The sequence below is a fragment of the Lagopus muta genome, chromosome 4 (assembly GCF_023343835.1).
Source record: "Lagopus muta isolate bLagMut1 chromosome 4, bLagMut1 primary, whole genome shotgun sequence".
NCBI lineage: Eukaryota > Metazoa > Chordata > Aves > Galliformes > Phasianidae > Lagopus > Lagopus muta.
In genome coordinates, this window is record NC_064436.1 from 68,313,839 (window position 1) to 68,327,784 (window position 13,946).

The 13,946-nt window shown below is 44.4% G+C and overlaps 1 protein-coding gene across 4 annotated transcripts in view; it reads left to right on the top strand.

Annotated features, from left to right (window-relative positions):
- The window catches only part of ADRA1D (adrenoceptor alpha 1D), a 40,100-nt gene extending 29,198 nt beyond the window's left edge, over positions 1-10,902 (top strand). The window contains exons 2-3 of one of the 4 annotated variants that reach the window (XR_007376809.1): positions 6,963-8,740; positions 10,186-10,902. Coding sequence is in view for 2 of the 4 variants with exons in the window: in XM_048943654.1 (XP_048799611.1) it covers positions 6,963-7,531 (569 nt within the window). In the remaining 2 variants the exon portion in view is untranslated. Of the gene's footprint in view, positions 1-6,962 lie in introns of all 4 variants that reach the window. The other 3 variants (XR_007376810.1, XM_048943654.1, XM_048943655.1) reach the window with 3 other exon arrangements.
- Positions 10,903-13,946: the final 3,044 nt, after the last annotated feature.

Genomic DNA, 13,946 nt, shown 5'->3' on the forward strand with positions numbered 1-13,946 from the left:
TTTAAGGTTTGTTTTAAAGTTCCCTTTGGGGCTGGAGTCAGGCTGCTATCTGTGAATCATTAAGGAATAGGCAGTTGGATATACATCTATCTTTCCCAAGCATAATAGATGCTGCAAAAATATTACTTTTAAGGGAGTCTGTACTAGGAGCCAAAGAAAAAAAATGAAAGGAAAAAAAAAATCCAACATCTTTGTCTTTTTATTAATCCTGTGACTCATTTTTAAAACCCATCATCCTACGTACCTCTGATGGCAAGTTCATCAGGTGACCCGGGATTTATGGTCAACAGCAATCCGGGTCCTGACTTCACTGCAAGCATGAGACAGCAAATGGGTCAACATTGCTTTCTACAAAATGTGAAGCAGACATTCAGTCTTGCTCGTCATTCCTTTGCAAAAATGTTTTCTTAACCATTTTTCAAAGCTTTAAAAATGGAGAAATGAGCTTGGTTTGCAACGTTCAACCCCAGATGTGGTTTCAGAATATCTCTGCCTTTGCTCTGCCAGGTCCTGTCCAATTCATGTGCACATAGCTCCTGTTAGATATCAGGAAGCAGGGGAAAAGCTCTCATACTGCTGACAGAAATATTTGAAATGGATGGTTTTATAATCATGCCACAGGGCTACAGAGCTGGAAATCAAGGGAATCCACTCTTGCCTCTTCTACAGATCCAAGACTCTGTACATCTTTAGAGCAAACTCTATGCAGCAGCAGGCCATAGTCCCCAAGGGTAAATTAATTTTCCTTTCTTATCTTCTGCAAGACATTTGTCTTTATAAATCCCTAATTAAAGATGGGAAGCATTAGATTCAAGGTAATGAATCTTTGCATGATGCTAGCATGAGGTATCCTGTTCCTTGGAAGAAGAATGCTAAGGATGTATGCTCCTCCTGGAGATTGCCTTCTGCTGTTTTCAGTTGTGTGGCCCCAAACAAAACATCAGTGCCTTCCCAGCCTATACACTGGGTCCAGACCTGACTTCATTGTACTTTGGAAACTTGATCTCTGCTCTCTGGTGACAGTGACAGAACTAAAGGGAATGGCATTGAGCAGCATCAGGGGATGGTCACATGGGGGTTAAGGAAAGGTTCTGCCCCAGAGTGCAGTGGACATGGAATAGCATAGCCAGGGCAGTGAGCACAGCCCTGAGCTGCTAGAGCTCAGGGAGCTTTTGGACAGTGCTCCCAGACATAGAGCTTGGAATTGGGGTGGTCCTGTATGGAAAGAGGAGTTTAAGTTGATCCTTATGGGTGCCCTCCGATTCAGGATATTCTATGATTCTGTACTTCACAGCCTCTGGCCCAAAGCCTCTCTTGGGCCCCATGCACTTTCCCAGTGGTCCTAGAGAATAATTAATCTCTTGCAGGAGTGATGGATCGCTGGAAGAACAGCCCACCAAAGTGGATCTTTAGTCTTAAATAGACGCTTTGCATTTTATGCCCTGTGATGTGGCATAAAAGCATATGGAAATGATTAAGGGTACAGAGCCTGCTGCAACATTGCTAGGGGACTTCACAGTCATGTCCTGTTGGCCTTTTGAGAGCTGTCTCCAGAGTGAATTGTTCCCTGGATGAGATGTATCTGGAGGGATTGAGTTGGAGCATTCTAAGCAAATGAGCACTTTGGACAAGTTAGGTTTCTGTTGGTAGATCCTATTGTTGCTGTTAGTTTAGATCATAGAATTATAGAATCATGAGGATCATTGAGGTTGGAAAAGACCTCAGAGTTCATCCAGTTCAATTGCTAATCCAACCCCACCATGCCCACTAACCATGTCCATAAGAGCCACACCTACCCGTGTCTTGAAAGCCTCCAGAGACAATAACTCTACTATTTCCCTGGGCAAATGTATGTGTGTGAATTCCACTGAGCCACCCTTTGTCACTAGGGAGGTTCACTGACAAAATGTTCCCAGTGATGGGAGTCACAAGGGAAACTGTTGCTTTGAAAGACTGCAAGATTCTTCCCAAGACAGGAGAGCATGAGGTGCCACTGACACTAAGAATGAAATTCGTCCCAAGTCACCCTGATCTGCGTTTATATAGCATGGTATCTGCCCATGAGCTAAGAGTCCAGTTGGGAGAAACTGGGTGCGATTCACCTGGCCAGTATGGGCTAGAGCTTCACAATGAAATGGATTACTACATCCATTCCACTGACATTGTCAGTTATGCCACTGAGTGGAAGAGGAGCCCTGGGACCTTTTTAGATGCCTAAACTTAGATGGGTGAGTTGGTTAGCAGGTAGATTTTCTTGGAAAGATTCACACGGCAATGGATTGCCTTGGTGGTTCACATTCACAGGATTGCTTTGAGAAAAGCCCCAGTGAGAGCTCTGGGAGCTTTCATCCAAACTTCTACTGATGCGGTGTAACTTAGGGGAAAGCTAAGGAGACATCATAGAATCATGGAGACTTTAGAGCTGGAAAGGTTCTTCAAAGGCCATCTATTTCAGCTCCCCTGCAATGAACAGGGACACCCACAGCTCAAGTTGTTTATGGCCAGATCCAGCCTGGCCTTAAAAGTCTCCAGAAACACGGCATCAACCATATCTCTGGGCAAACCACAGCATGTTAGGAGAGCAGTGAATTACATCAGTAAATTAGGAGAATAAGGTTCTGTCAAATTATTATTTGCTTGCTTATGGGAAAACCATGCTCAGTTCTCAGATTTGATATGCTATTGAAAGTGCAAAGGTTCTCCGAAGTTCTTCCAGAAACCCTCATGGATGGCATCTTCCATCTTTGCAACTTCTGCCCTCAGCCCTAACACAAGGCTTCACTGAGCCCCACCACATTGCAGATTGTCTTCTCTGCCACAGGGACCTTGCATTCCATGGGCTCATGGGCTTTGTCATTGCTGGAGCTCTCCAGAAAGAGCCTATCCAACCACCACTGTGGGACAAAACAATGCTGCCAAGAATATCAGTAATAAATAGGGAAGGGGTGGTTTCTCCATGCTCTTCTTCCCAGCAGGATCAGTGTGCAGAAGTTCAGAGAAACAGGCATGCCTACATGCAGTGATGCACACAGGCAGCTTACCAGGGTTTTCATTGGCGTGACAGAAGATGTTGCTTATCTGCAGCTTGTTTATGGGGCTGGGCCACAGCTGGAAGGCTCACAGGCCTGAGGAATTCCACTCAATATCCTAATGCCATCGTCCTCTGGGGAAAATGCTGGAGTCACTGTGAACGCACTGTCCTCCTCCCTTCGCCAAGCAGCTCTTGGATCCATCCTAGGAAGGCATCACCCCAAGATATGCCACCAGTTGCAGGGAGATGTTAACCCTCTGTGAACCCTGATATGCCTGCAGATGGCCAGAGGAACTTATTGACAGTAGATGGAGGAGAAGGTTGTAAAAGACTAGCTAGAACTTCAGACTCCCAGCCCCACACATAGGCAGAAGTCTTTGCTGATGTCCAGTCCATTGTTCTATGGCTTGGCAGACATGTCAGTTATACTGTCCTTCATAGAAGTCCAGCAAGGAAGGGTACAAGCTATGTAATAAGTGGAAACTGACAAAATATGATTGCTTTGGGCCAAATTTAATTAATTTACTTCGTGTGAGCCTGGAAGAAAAGAAAGAAAACACTTTGACTGTGGCCAGAAAAGCCCATAATGAACTTCATGCTCGTAAGTACTTTATGAACTAGAACTCAAAAAAGACTTTCAATTATCCCCCCAAGAGCATTATTATATGGATATATATATATATATATAATAGGAGAAAATGAAGACCTCAGTAGCATCTGCACAAGGCAGCACAGAACTTTTTTGACCAGCCAATGGATGAAGCTCTGCATCCCACCCTGCCTGGGAACATCCTCCACCAAGATACAACTGAGAGTTCAAAAATAGTGCTGTCACACAGGTCCTAAAACATTTGGACTCCATCTACCACCTTTGATATTGCCCTGTTAAGTTTCTGATGTTTTGAGATCATCCAAATATGATCCTGCACTGAGTTTTCAAGCTCATATGCTAATGTATCATTTCTCCTTGCTATACCTGACATTTTATTCCGGTTTTCTATTTCTAGACCTTGGAAGTATCGGACTTTTTCCTGAGCATTTTAGGTGCCCATTAACTTAGTGCTTTCTTCCAACACCATTTCTGCCCAGGGAAGAGGTGGGGGGGTCAAGAACCACGGAGAAGTGGCACTGAGGAACGTGATCAGTGGGCATGGTGGGGATGGGTTGGGTTTGAACTTGGGGATCTTAGAACTCATTTCCCATCTTAATGATTCTGTGATTCTATGATCCATTATCCTACAGCTCAATTCGTAAACCTTCCATCTATCAAAATGTAATTCAATGTTCGTGTGCACAAAGAACAAGCTAATTCTCTCCGTACTTTATTATTTTCTTAAATCCTTCTTAAAGGCCCCAAAATCTCTTTTTTAGAAGTAACTTCCCAGTGCTTACCAAGATAGCCAAATGCTCCAGCATGCACAAGATTACAAGCCAGAGAACTATTCTGGGGACTCCCTGCCCTGTTCTGTTCATCCCAGTATGATCAAAAGAGGAAACCATGGATGCACACAGTACACGTTTCTTCTGAGGGGCATGCTTATTTGCATGGTAATGATGATGGTAATGAGCCCCTTGTCTTCAGATGTACACAAGGTTCTAGGAGGTGAACACCAGCCAAAGTAGAAATACAGGGAATTTGTAGCTTGTGCTATTCAGTTTGTATTCACAATCTGGATGCTAGAACAAAGAACATAGCACAGAAACTGCACAGTGCAATGAAGTTTTATTTTCCTCTTTCTCAATTAAAAAAAAAAGTATTTTGCATAAAGCTATGGTTCCTCTAAGAACCAAATGCACAGTGCAAATAGGGTTCACAATAATACTGTGAAAGAGATGATGGCAATCGTCCTTTTTCTCCAGTGGGTAAACTGAGGCACAGAACCTCTCCCTTGACAAGAATGTGAGTGAGATTTCATGCCTCAAGGATTTATTTGCCTGCCTCAGCCCCTACTGCTCACAGCAAGCTATGGTAGAGTCAAGATTGGACAATGTAAGGTCTTACTGCAGAGCTGAAAGCCAGGGAACCCATGGTCCTGGAGATTGGACCAGGGTGGAACATGGAAAATCACAGGATCATAGAATGGCTTGGGTTGGAAGGGACCTCAAGGATCATCAAGCTCCAACCCCCCTGTCGCAGGTAGGACTGCCAACCTCCATATCTAACACTAGACAAGGCTGCCCAGGGCCCCATCCAACCTGGCCTTTAACACCTTCAGGATGGGGCATTCACAACCTCTCTGGGCAGCTTTTTCCAGCACTTCACCACTCTCTTGGTAAAGAGCTTCCCCACCCAAAATGTTCCCACCCATTCTGGCCAAGATCTGAAATTAAGGATAGGAATTGGCATTGATCTTAGAAACTACCACTGGTCCATGTTACATCAGGATGGAATGTTGCATCAGGATCCTTGGGGTGGGCTGGGGGCACGGATGGTGCTTCTGTGGTTAGATTTTGATGTTGTGAGTCAATGAGCCAATACAACTCTAAAATCAGCACTAACCCAGAAGGAATAAACTCTTTGACTCAAACACAACCACAGCAGGGGCACGGCTTCTGCAGACCTCTATCCGAGCTCTGTTTGAGACCATGGACTGCACCACCAGAAGCTGCTCATTACTCTGCAAATGCCATCCATCTCCATGACAGCCCCAGGTCTTTTCAGCACAGAGACATCAGGCCTGTTTGCTATCTTTATTGCGTGCCACCCACAGCACATATTGACAGCCAGCATGAGCTCCAGCCCTATGGCTTGAGTTGGCCTGTGGCAGATATTTGATTTATACTTCTGTGTGTGTGCTTTCCCTGCCCTAATCATCAGAAAATGTGGAGATCTCTCTGTGATGGGGTAGCCCACATATCCCACTGTGTATGAGCCAACATACCCCACTGAGCCCCCATTACTGACTAAGTCTGTCTGCAAACTCTGCACTGTGGAGGGGTGGATGAATGTAAGAAGGCTTTGCCTAAATCACAGCTCTGAGTTTCCTGGATGATGGCTTTTTTTTTTTTTCTGGTGGCTTTTTTTTCCTATCAAAAAAGTAGAAAACCACCATTGTAGGGATTTTTAATGCAGTCTGTGGAAGTTCAGAGCTTTAGTCCTGAATATCTGGCACCTGTTTGACTGTTTTGACACCAGGCTTTTGAGCGTGGGGAAAATAATAATGATATCCAGAGCTAATGTTATTTACTAAAATACGAATTAACGCTCAGTCACATGGTGACATGATTTGTCATCCAGAGCTAAAATTAAAAGAAATTAAGGCTGAGTCAGAAAGTTATTTCGGACGTGAGTGGGTAATGCTAAGGAATGGGGCCATGTGGGAGCAACACTGACATCTTCTGGCTGCAAAGAAAACCTCAACTGTTGTAGGAAAACCAGCAGGGACTTCCAGCTCAGAAGTGGTGTTCAAGACCAGGTTGGATGGGACTTTGGGCAACCTGACCTTGTGCCTGAATCAGTGGTGGGCATCCCTGCCTGCAGTGGGGTTTAGAACTGGGAACTGGATGGCCTTTGAGGTCTGCCTCCCCAGACTATCGAATCTTATCCGCAAAATAATACCCTCAGACATTGCTATAAGGTCTCAAAAAGCCACTCAGTCCTGAGATATGGAAGATGCCTCATGGATTTGGCTCTCCTGCATCAGTTTAGAGCAGGACAGCGACTACAAGCCTTGTTACAGTGGAGGCTGGGAGGTTCCTGCTAAGAAGATGGTATTATCCATCTTTACGTTCTATACCTTCCAGTACTAAAGTGCTCAGATTTTCCTTTGATATCAGTAATATTGCAAGCCAAGGACCTAATGTCAGAAACACAACTTCAGCTTTCTTTCTGGGCTCACCTTCCAGGAAATGGCTGTCCATCAGCCTTGCTACACTGTGCTGCCATGTCCTTTCACTTTTTCTAACCTTATTTCTTTCCATCTCTTCCAAGGTTCTTTCTTCCCATCTCTGAAGCCTTCAGAAATGGTCTTCAAGGTCATCTTCTGGCTGGGATACTTCAACAGCTGCGTGAATCCCATCATCTACCCCTGCTCCAGCAAGGAGTTCAAGAGAGCGTTCATCAGGCTGCTCAAGTGCCAATGCCACCGCAGAAGACGGCCCATCTGGCGTGTCTACGACCACCACTGGCGAGGGGCCTCGGTGAACAGCTGTGTGCAGGACTCCGAGACGGACCTGAGGCCCAGGATTAGCACCCTGAATAGCTCCTTCATATTTAACTCCTCCTTGCAGGAGAGAGCGAGCAAGAGGCGAACACTCAGCTTCAAGGGCTGGAAAATGCTCACCCCTTTCCAGAAACCAGCATCCACCCAGCTGAAAGAGAAGATGAACAGCCTTTCTAACAAAATCCGGGGAGGGTCCGGCAAAGGAGGGGTGACGGCCACCTACAAGACAGAGGTGGAGTCTGTCTCTATTGGGATCCCTCATGACTTTATGGAAACCATTGACTATCAAACCTATGATTTAACAGACTGCTGTGGGTTGAGAGAAACGGATATTTGAAGCTGCTGGGACAGGTGTCGATGGTTTCTTTAGTGGTATCTTGCAGAAAAACAAAGGGGTACCATCTATGGGTCTGTCAGGCAGACTGGAAGCAGCAATCAGGTATAAAATGCAGTTGCCCAAAGGTTTTAGAAGTATCCTCCATGGAGACATCAATTCCTTCTATGGGATTATGTGTTCCTCAAATAAGAGCCAGTGGAATATCCCATTGTAATGAGCTGTGGCAAGAGGGGGAAGTGTGGGGTGAATATGGCCTTCAGAAAAGTCTGTTTCCTCCAATGTGATGCTTATCTTGTACTTTGGAAGAAGCTGTCCAATTAAGGGAATACAAGATGTCTTCTTTGCCTTAAAAACACCACTACTGGAAGGACTGAACCCCAGAAGGTGCCAACTCTGCCTTAGTATACATGATAACGTTTCCATCCAGAGGTGGCATCCAGAATGGATGCTGTGAGCAGGAGCTGGCAGCTGATCCTTTAGACAACGTGTTGGGAGCTTGCAGGACTGTGGGGCTCAATAGGATCTTTGGCCCAGGCCTTTGCCTGGGTGAGCAAACAGCAGTATTCCCAAGCAGGGCTGGGGAAACTTGTCCCTCAGCCATCATGTCTGTGGTGCCCAGAGCTTTGCCACCACCACATCATTTGGTTTTAGGACAGAGGAACAGTCCAGATTTATACACTGATCCAATGGGTGTGCAGGTCTTTTTTCTCTAATTCCTACCTGTGACACGTTTCTTATTCCAGTTTCCAGTGAAAAAATGTGCAGCCCACTTTGTTCCAGCAAGCATCCTGCTGTGACACAGAGAAAGCAACTCCTTTTGATATTGGCCATCCCCAGCCTTTTTCTTTCCCTTTCTTATTCTCACTTGCTGTTTCTGTCAAACAGCACTGAGTAAAGATGCATCCTAGGTGCTTTGCTCATGTTCACACTCAACCAGAGCTGTGACTCAGCAGGAGTGTGGTGGGCAGACATAGAGCCATTTAAGTTCTGGCTCTATTACTCATTACTTAAATGGAGCTGACATGAAGTGGGAGCTCTCTCACATGGATGCATCTTCTCTCCAGTCAGGATCATACTGGAACATGAGGAAGCAGTCACATTGCACCAGGAAGATATATATTGGATATCAGGAAGGATTTCTTCATGGAGAGGATGGTCAAACACTGGAATGGGCTCTCCAGAGAAGCGGGGGAGTCCCCATCCCTGGAGGTATTTAAGAGGTGGATAGATGTGGCACTAAGGGACGTAGCTCAGTGGTGGAACCAGTCAGGTTGATGGTGGGACTTGGTGAACTTGAATGTCTTTTCCAACCCAGATGATTCAATGACTTTATATTCATGACTCCTTTCCCAGGCAGCTTCCCTTGTTCCTGACACATCAAAGCCTTAGCAGCACTTAACCTTGGTTAGTGTGGACAAAAGCTGTGTTTGTAAGAGTGTGGTGTTTTATTTTGCCCTCCTTTCAGTCTCACAGTCCCCTTCCCTCAGGAAGGCACCATGGCCTCCTCCCAGGACCTCAGGGAGGATGCAGTTGGGACAGGATAGCCCAGCCGCAAGCTCACAGATCCTGAGCTGAACATTTAAGAAACTTTTCTTGGCCATGTATTGTAGGCATTGTTTTTATCAAGTTTCAGACTGTCAGTGAGCCTAAGAGTTTCCACAAATAATGACTATAAGATTTAGCCATGGGCAGAGGCATGAGACACATAGGTGGTGGAGGCAGTCTGAATCTGAAGGTGAATTAAGAATGGGAACATAAAGATCAAGGGTGGAGACAATGCTGAGTATATTCTGTATGGAAACTAGTCCACATCAGCACTGTCCCCCACACCTTTCAGGAATCATTCATGAGCATGCTTACTGCACATCCACCTAATCATTTTAAGGATGGCTGTCAAAGGAGACAAAGAACTCCCAGGCATGGCATGGAGAATGCAACTTCCTACCTGTTGTTCATCTGCTTTAAAGGAAATCTAAACCCATGCTGAGAGATGGCACTCAGAGTAGACCCTATCTCAGCACCCATAGCACCTTTCTGCCCCTTACTCAATGCAATGGACTCTGAACTGGATGAATTACTGCAGATTTTGACCAAATATTTTCCTCCCAGCCGTTAACCTCATCAAGACAAATGGGCAGCACTGCATTTACACTGAACTCAAATGCATTACTACCTGCCTGTGAAAGTCTAGCCAAGGGGAAGATGGGCGCTTTCCATTGGATTCTTTCTGATGCTCAGGAGCAGATCTGCCTCAGTGCTGCTGCACAGCCTCAGTGGGAATCCAGCCAGACACCCATAGCACTGAGTAAAGTGCTCATCCATGACCATACTGACACACACGCTCTCTTTATTGCTTTTACATATGTAATAGATAGAGAAGGGAAAGAAGGAATATTCTGAGTTTTTTTCTGTCTCTCAATCCCAATCTTTTAAAGACTCACAGGATAGAAAAGGAGGATTAAATCTGTGTAAGCACACCTGTGCATACACATACAACAGTGCCCACACTCTGGCCCATTTACTTTCCCCCATTGCAGCTGTGGGTGTTTAATCAGCCCCGAGAAGATACTCTACAAGGTGCTGTAGGAAAAAATCTCAAACTCCACACTAAGAGAAAATACTCATTTCTCACCTAAGGCCCTCCTTTCTTTTAGGATATTGCATCAGAAGAATCCATACTGGGACTGGATTCTGTACATCCTCATTTAGGGGAGACTGGGTCTGCCTGTGCTCCAGGGGAAGAAGGACAATGTTGTATGAAATGTGACCTAAGTATTTAAGCTTGCGCTTTTCCCTCTGATTCCATTAAACTCCAAGCTTGGAAAAACGAGCTCAGACTTCAGAAGGTAAATTTTATCTGATCCCATTGATTTTTGTGGACCAACAAGGGATGTGACCAGCTGAGGATAAGACCCCATTTCTCCAAATTTTCCAAGCGAGCCATTCCCAAAGCACTCATCCCTTGGTTATCCAGTAGCAATCACCTCATCACACTGGCTTTGTGCCACCCTTGCATCATCAGAGCTTGCTGCTTCAATGAGTCGAGTGTTGAGTAGTGAAGAGCTGTAGACTCTCATGAGTCCCATCTGAGGAAGAAGGAACGTCCCTGTCAGCCTGAGCTGGACAGCAGTTGGGTTGCATTACTATTGTTTACAGTGTGTATATAAGTGTACATTTTCTTTAGCAGACATTGGAATTTTTTATGTATAGATTTTTATTTTTCATTCCCAGACGTATTTATTAGCCGGAGTATTTCTGTTTTGTGATTCAAGTAATGTTGGATTGATGTAAGCTCTATGAAACAAAATGCACATATTTTTGTTTATTTGTACCAAATACATGCACAAACCTGTCTAAAACATGGTTGTGAACTGCTGCTGTGTCTGATTTTTATAACAGAGGTTGTAGGGGATGAGAGAGGGAGGAAGTAAAATCTGTATACTACCAGCCACTGTGTTTTTTACAAAGGCTTTTTTTTTTTAATTCCACAAGGATTATCATTCCCTCAGGCAAGAATTTGTGATGACAAGTCAGAAGAGAATGTTGTCTACCTCATGCCACATAGGGATAAAGGGGTTGGACCAAGCCATGCCTTCTCCCAGGTACTACATGTAGCAGAAGGGGTGTGGATGCAGCCATGACTTGTGGGAATGAAGGAGAGCAAGAGGAGGGAAAGCTATTGCACAGTCTGTGGGATTTGCATGGTTTATGGGATTTGAGTTTTTTATGTCATTGTTTGGTCTGGCTGGGATTATTCAGTCAGAAGAAGAAGAGACTCTTCTTCTTCTGGGGAGATATTATTTCTCTCTACAACATCCTGAAAGGAGATTGTAGTGAAGTAGAAGTTGGCCTCTTCTCACAGGTAACAAGAGGTTATGGCGTTAAGTTGCTCCAGTGGAGGTTCATATTAGGGATTAGGAAATATTTTTCTTCAAAAGAGCGTTCAGGAAATGTGGTGGAGTCATCATCCCTGGAGATGTTCAAGGAAAGAGTAGGTTTGGCACTGAGGGATATGATTTAGTGGCCATGGTGGGGATGGGTTGGTGTGGGGACTTGATGATCTCAGTGGTCTTTTACAATCTTAATGATCCTATGGTTATGCTCAGATCTGGTGAACGAACTTCCATCAGGGTAAGTTTTTTAATGAAAACTGAAATCTCAGTTTATTGAAGATTTCACTAGGGAGAAAAGAAATAGTTTTTTCTTCTGAAGTTCAAATTCCATCTTCATTCACACACACACACACACACACACACACACAAACAAACAAAAAAACAAACAAACAAAAAACACCAAAAAACCTACCCATGATGAAATAAAACAGCATTTCACATGCTCCAGCTTCACTTTAGATAGTCCACTTCCCAAAATGCATCCTGATGATACCAGGCAGCAGTTTCCTCATGGCTGTGTATCATGGGAAGGGCTCTAAGCTGGAAATCCCAAAGGGGAGAACAGGTTAAGAACAGAAGATAACTGCCCCACAGAACTCTAGGGCAGCATCATATAACAGAGACTGAAATGTGGTGAAGGAAGAAACAGAGCTCTGAAAACATCCGACAGAGGTATCCCAGAAATAGTTCTTTACAAAGCAAATGATGGAACAGAGCCCAAGGCTGTGTGTCCTACAGAAACAGCTCTCTGACTGCAGCTCAACAGCTCCAGGATGAGGTTGTCATGACTGACCTATGCATTTTGGTTGTGCTTGTGTGTGGTTGAGTCAGGCTGATACTGAAGGAGGCAGATGCTGTGTCTTCTGGCAAGCCTGCAGCAAAGGATGCTCTTGGCTGATGCCACTCTCAGTTTTCTGAAGGGACTTCCTTCCTTTCTGCATGACTGACAAGCTAGGCTGATGCCCTGCTTGAATTCAATGAGGAAATTGTTAGTTGACTTTCTTTAGGGCATGATGAGCAAGACCCATGCCATAGTCACAAGGGCTGAGTGAGTCTTCAGAGCCAGAACCACAGTGCTGGGCTGAGCATCTCTCCTCATCCCAAGTTTAATCCATGGAGAGCATTGTATGACTTGTGTAACTGGTGTAACATTGTATGACCTGTGTAACTAAGGCACAGTCAGGGATTAGGGTTGTGTAGTAAAGTGTGGTGGTGGTCCAACATCTCTCCCAGTTTGACTCAGCCATTTTGTTTCATTGCAACCCTTAAAAGATCATGTATATCTTCATGCAGCCTTCCAGCACTTGTCTGCATTTGAGACAGCATTTGATGAACTGCTGGGTTTGGTTTCCGATGAGATGAAGCGAAAGCTGAGGAGAGCCTGGAACCTGCTTTGGATGTAGGAATACAACTGTCAGTTTGGGTACAGACTTTTCCAAGGCCAGATAAGGCAATCAGGCTGTGACATCTGTGAGCTGGACCACATAAGCTCCTCAAAAAGCTAAGCATACTCTCCTCCAGCTCCCAAGCTTTTGTCCCAAGTTTCCTGTCTTTCTGCACATGTCAGTGGTCAAACCCGGGTGGTTCTGCCCCTACACCATTCTCTAGGTCACTATGCACACAGACCTACCATCATCATCAACCAAAGTAGGTACATCATTAAACAAAATCTGACAGACACAGCAGAGCTCTTGCAAGAGCTTGGTGAAAATGCTGCTGAGGCTTTGTGAAGGTTGAGATACATCGTGAACCAAAACACTGGAAGAGGAAAGGCAAAAGGGAAAACCAAGAGGGGATGTAAGATGAAAACATTGAGCCAATATCTGATGGCAGGAGAAGAGTAAATAGTAAATCTTCTGGGAAAGAGTTCAAGAACAACCTGAAAAACAGCCTTTCACCTCTGTGATGTATCTCTAATTGGATTATTGTCTATTCTTCAGATTAGACTAGTTTAGAAAGGGTTCAAAAAAAGGCTGACAAACATGCCCAAAGACATGGCATATCTATCTGAAGAACAATTAAAATAAAGTGCATTTTCCTGCAAAACAGAGATGACTGAGGAATAACATGACAGAGGATGGTAAAATCAAGAGTGTCAGGGAGAAGATGAATATGGATGATTGTTCACTATTTCTCATAACACAGGAGCTAAATGACATCAAATCCAATTACCAAAATGAACTAAGTGAGGTAATTCTTCACATGGCACAAACTTAAATTGCAGCACTTATTGCAAGATATTGCATCTGCCAAAAGATTATAGGGGTTAGAACAGTAATGAGGTGCTTTCGTGGTAAAGAAGTCTATCAAGGGCATTTGGAAGCATTTATATAATCTTTGATCCAAAAAATCCCTGAGACAGAGACTGTTATCTGCTAGGAGAATATTTCAAGTAATATCATGGTAGGCTTTTTCTTCACCTATATTCTTAACATAGTTCCTACTGTCACAGAACAGTTACTCAGCAAAAAAAGACCTACTCTGATACAGGTATTTGTATGCCCTCTTTGTTTGGACATTAG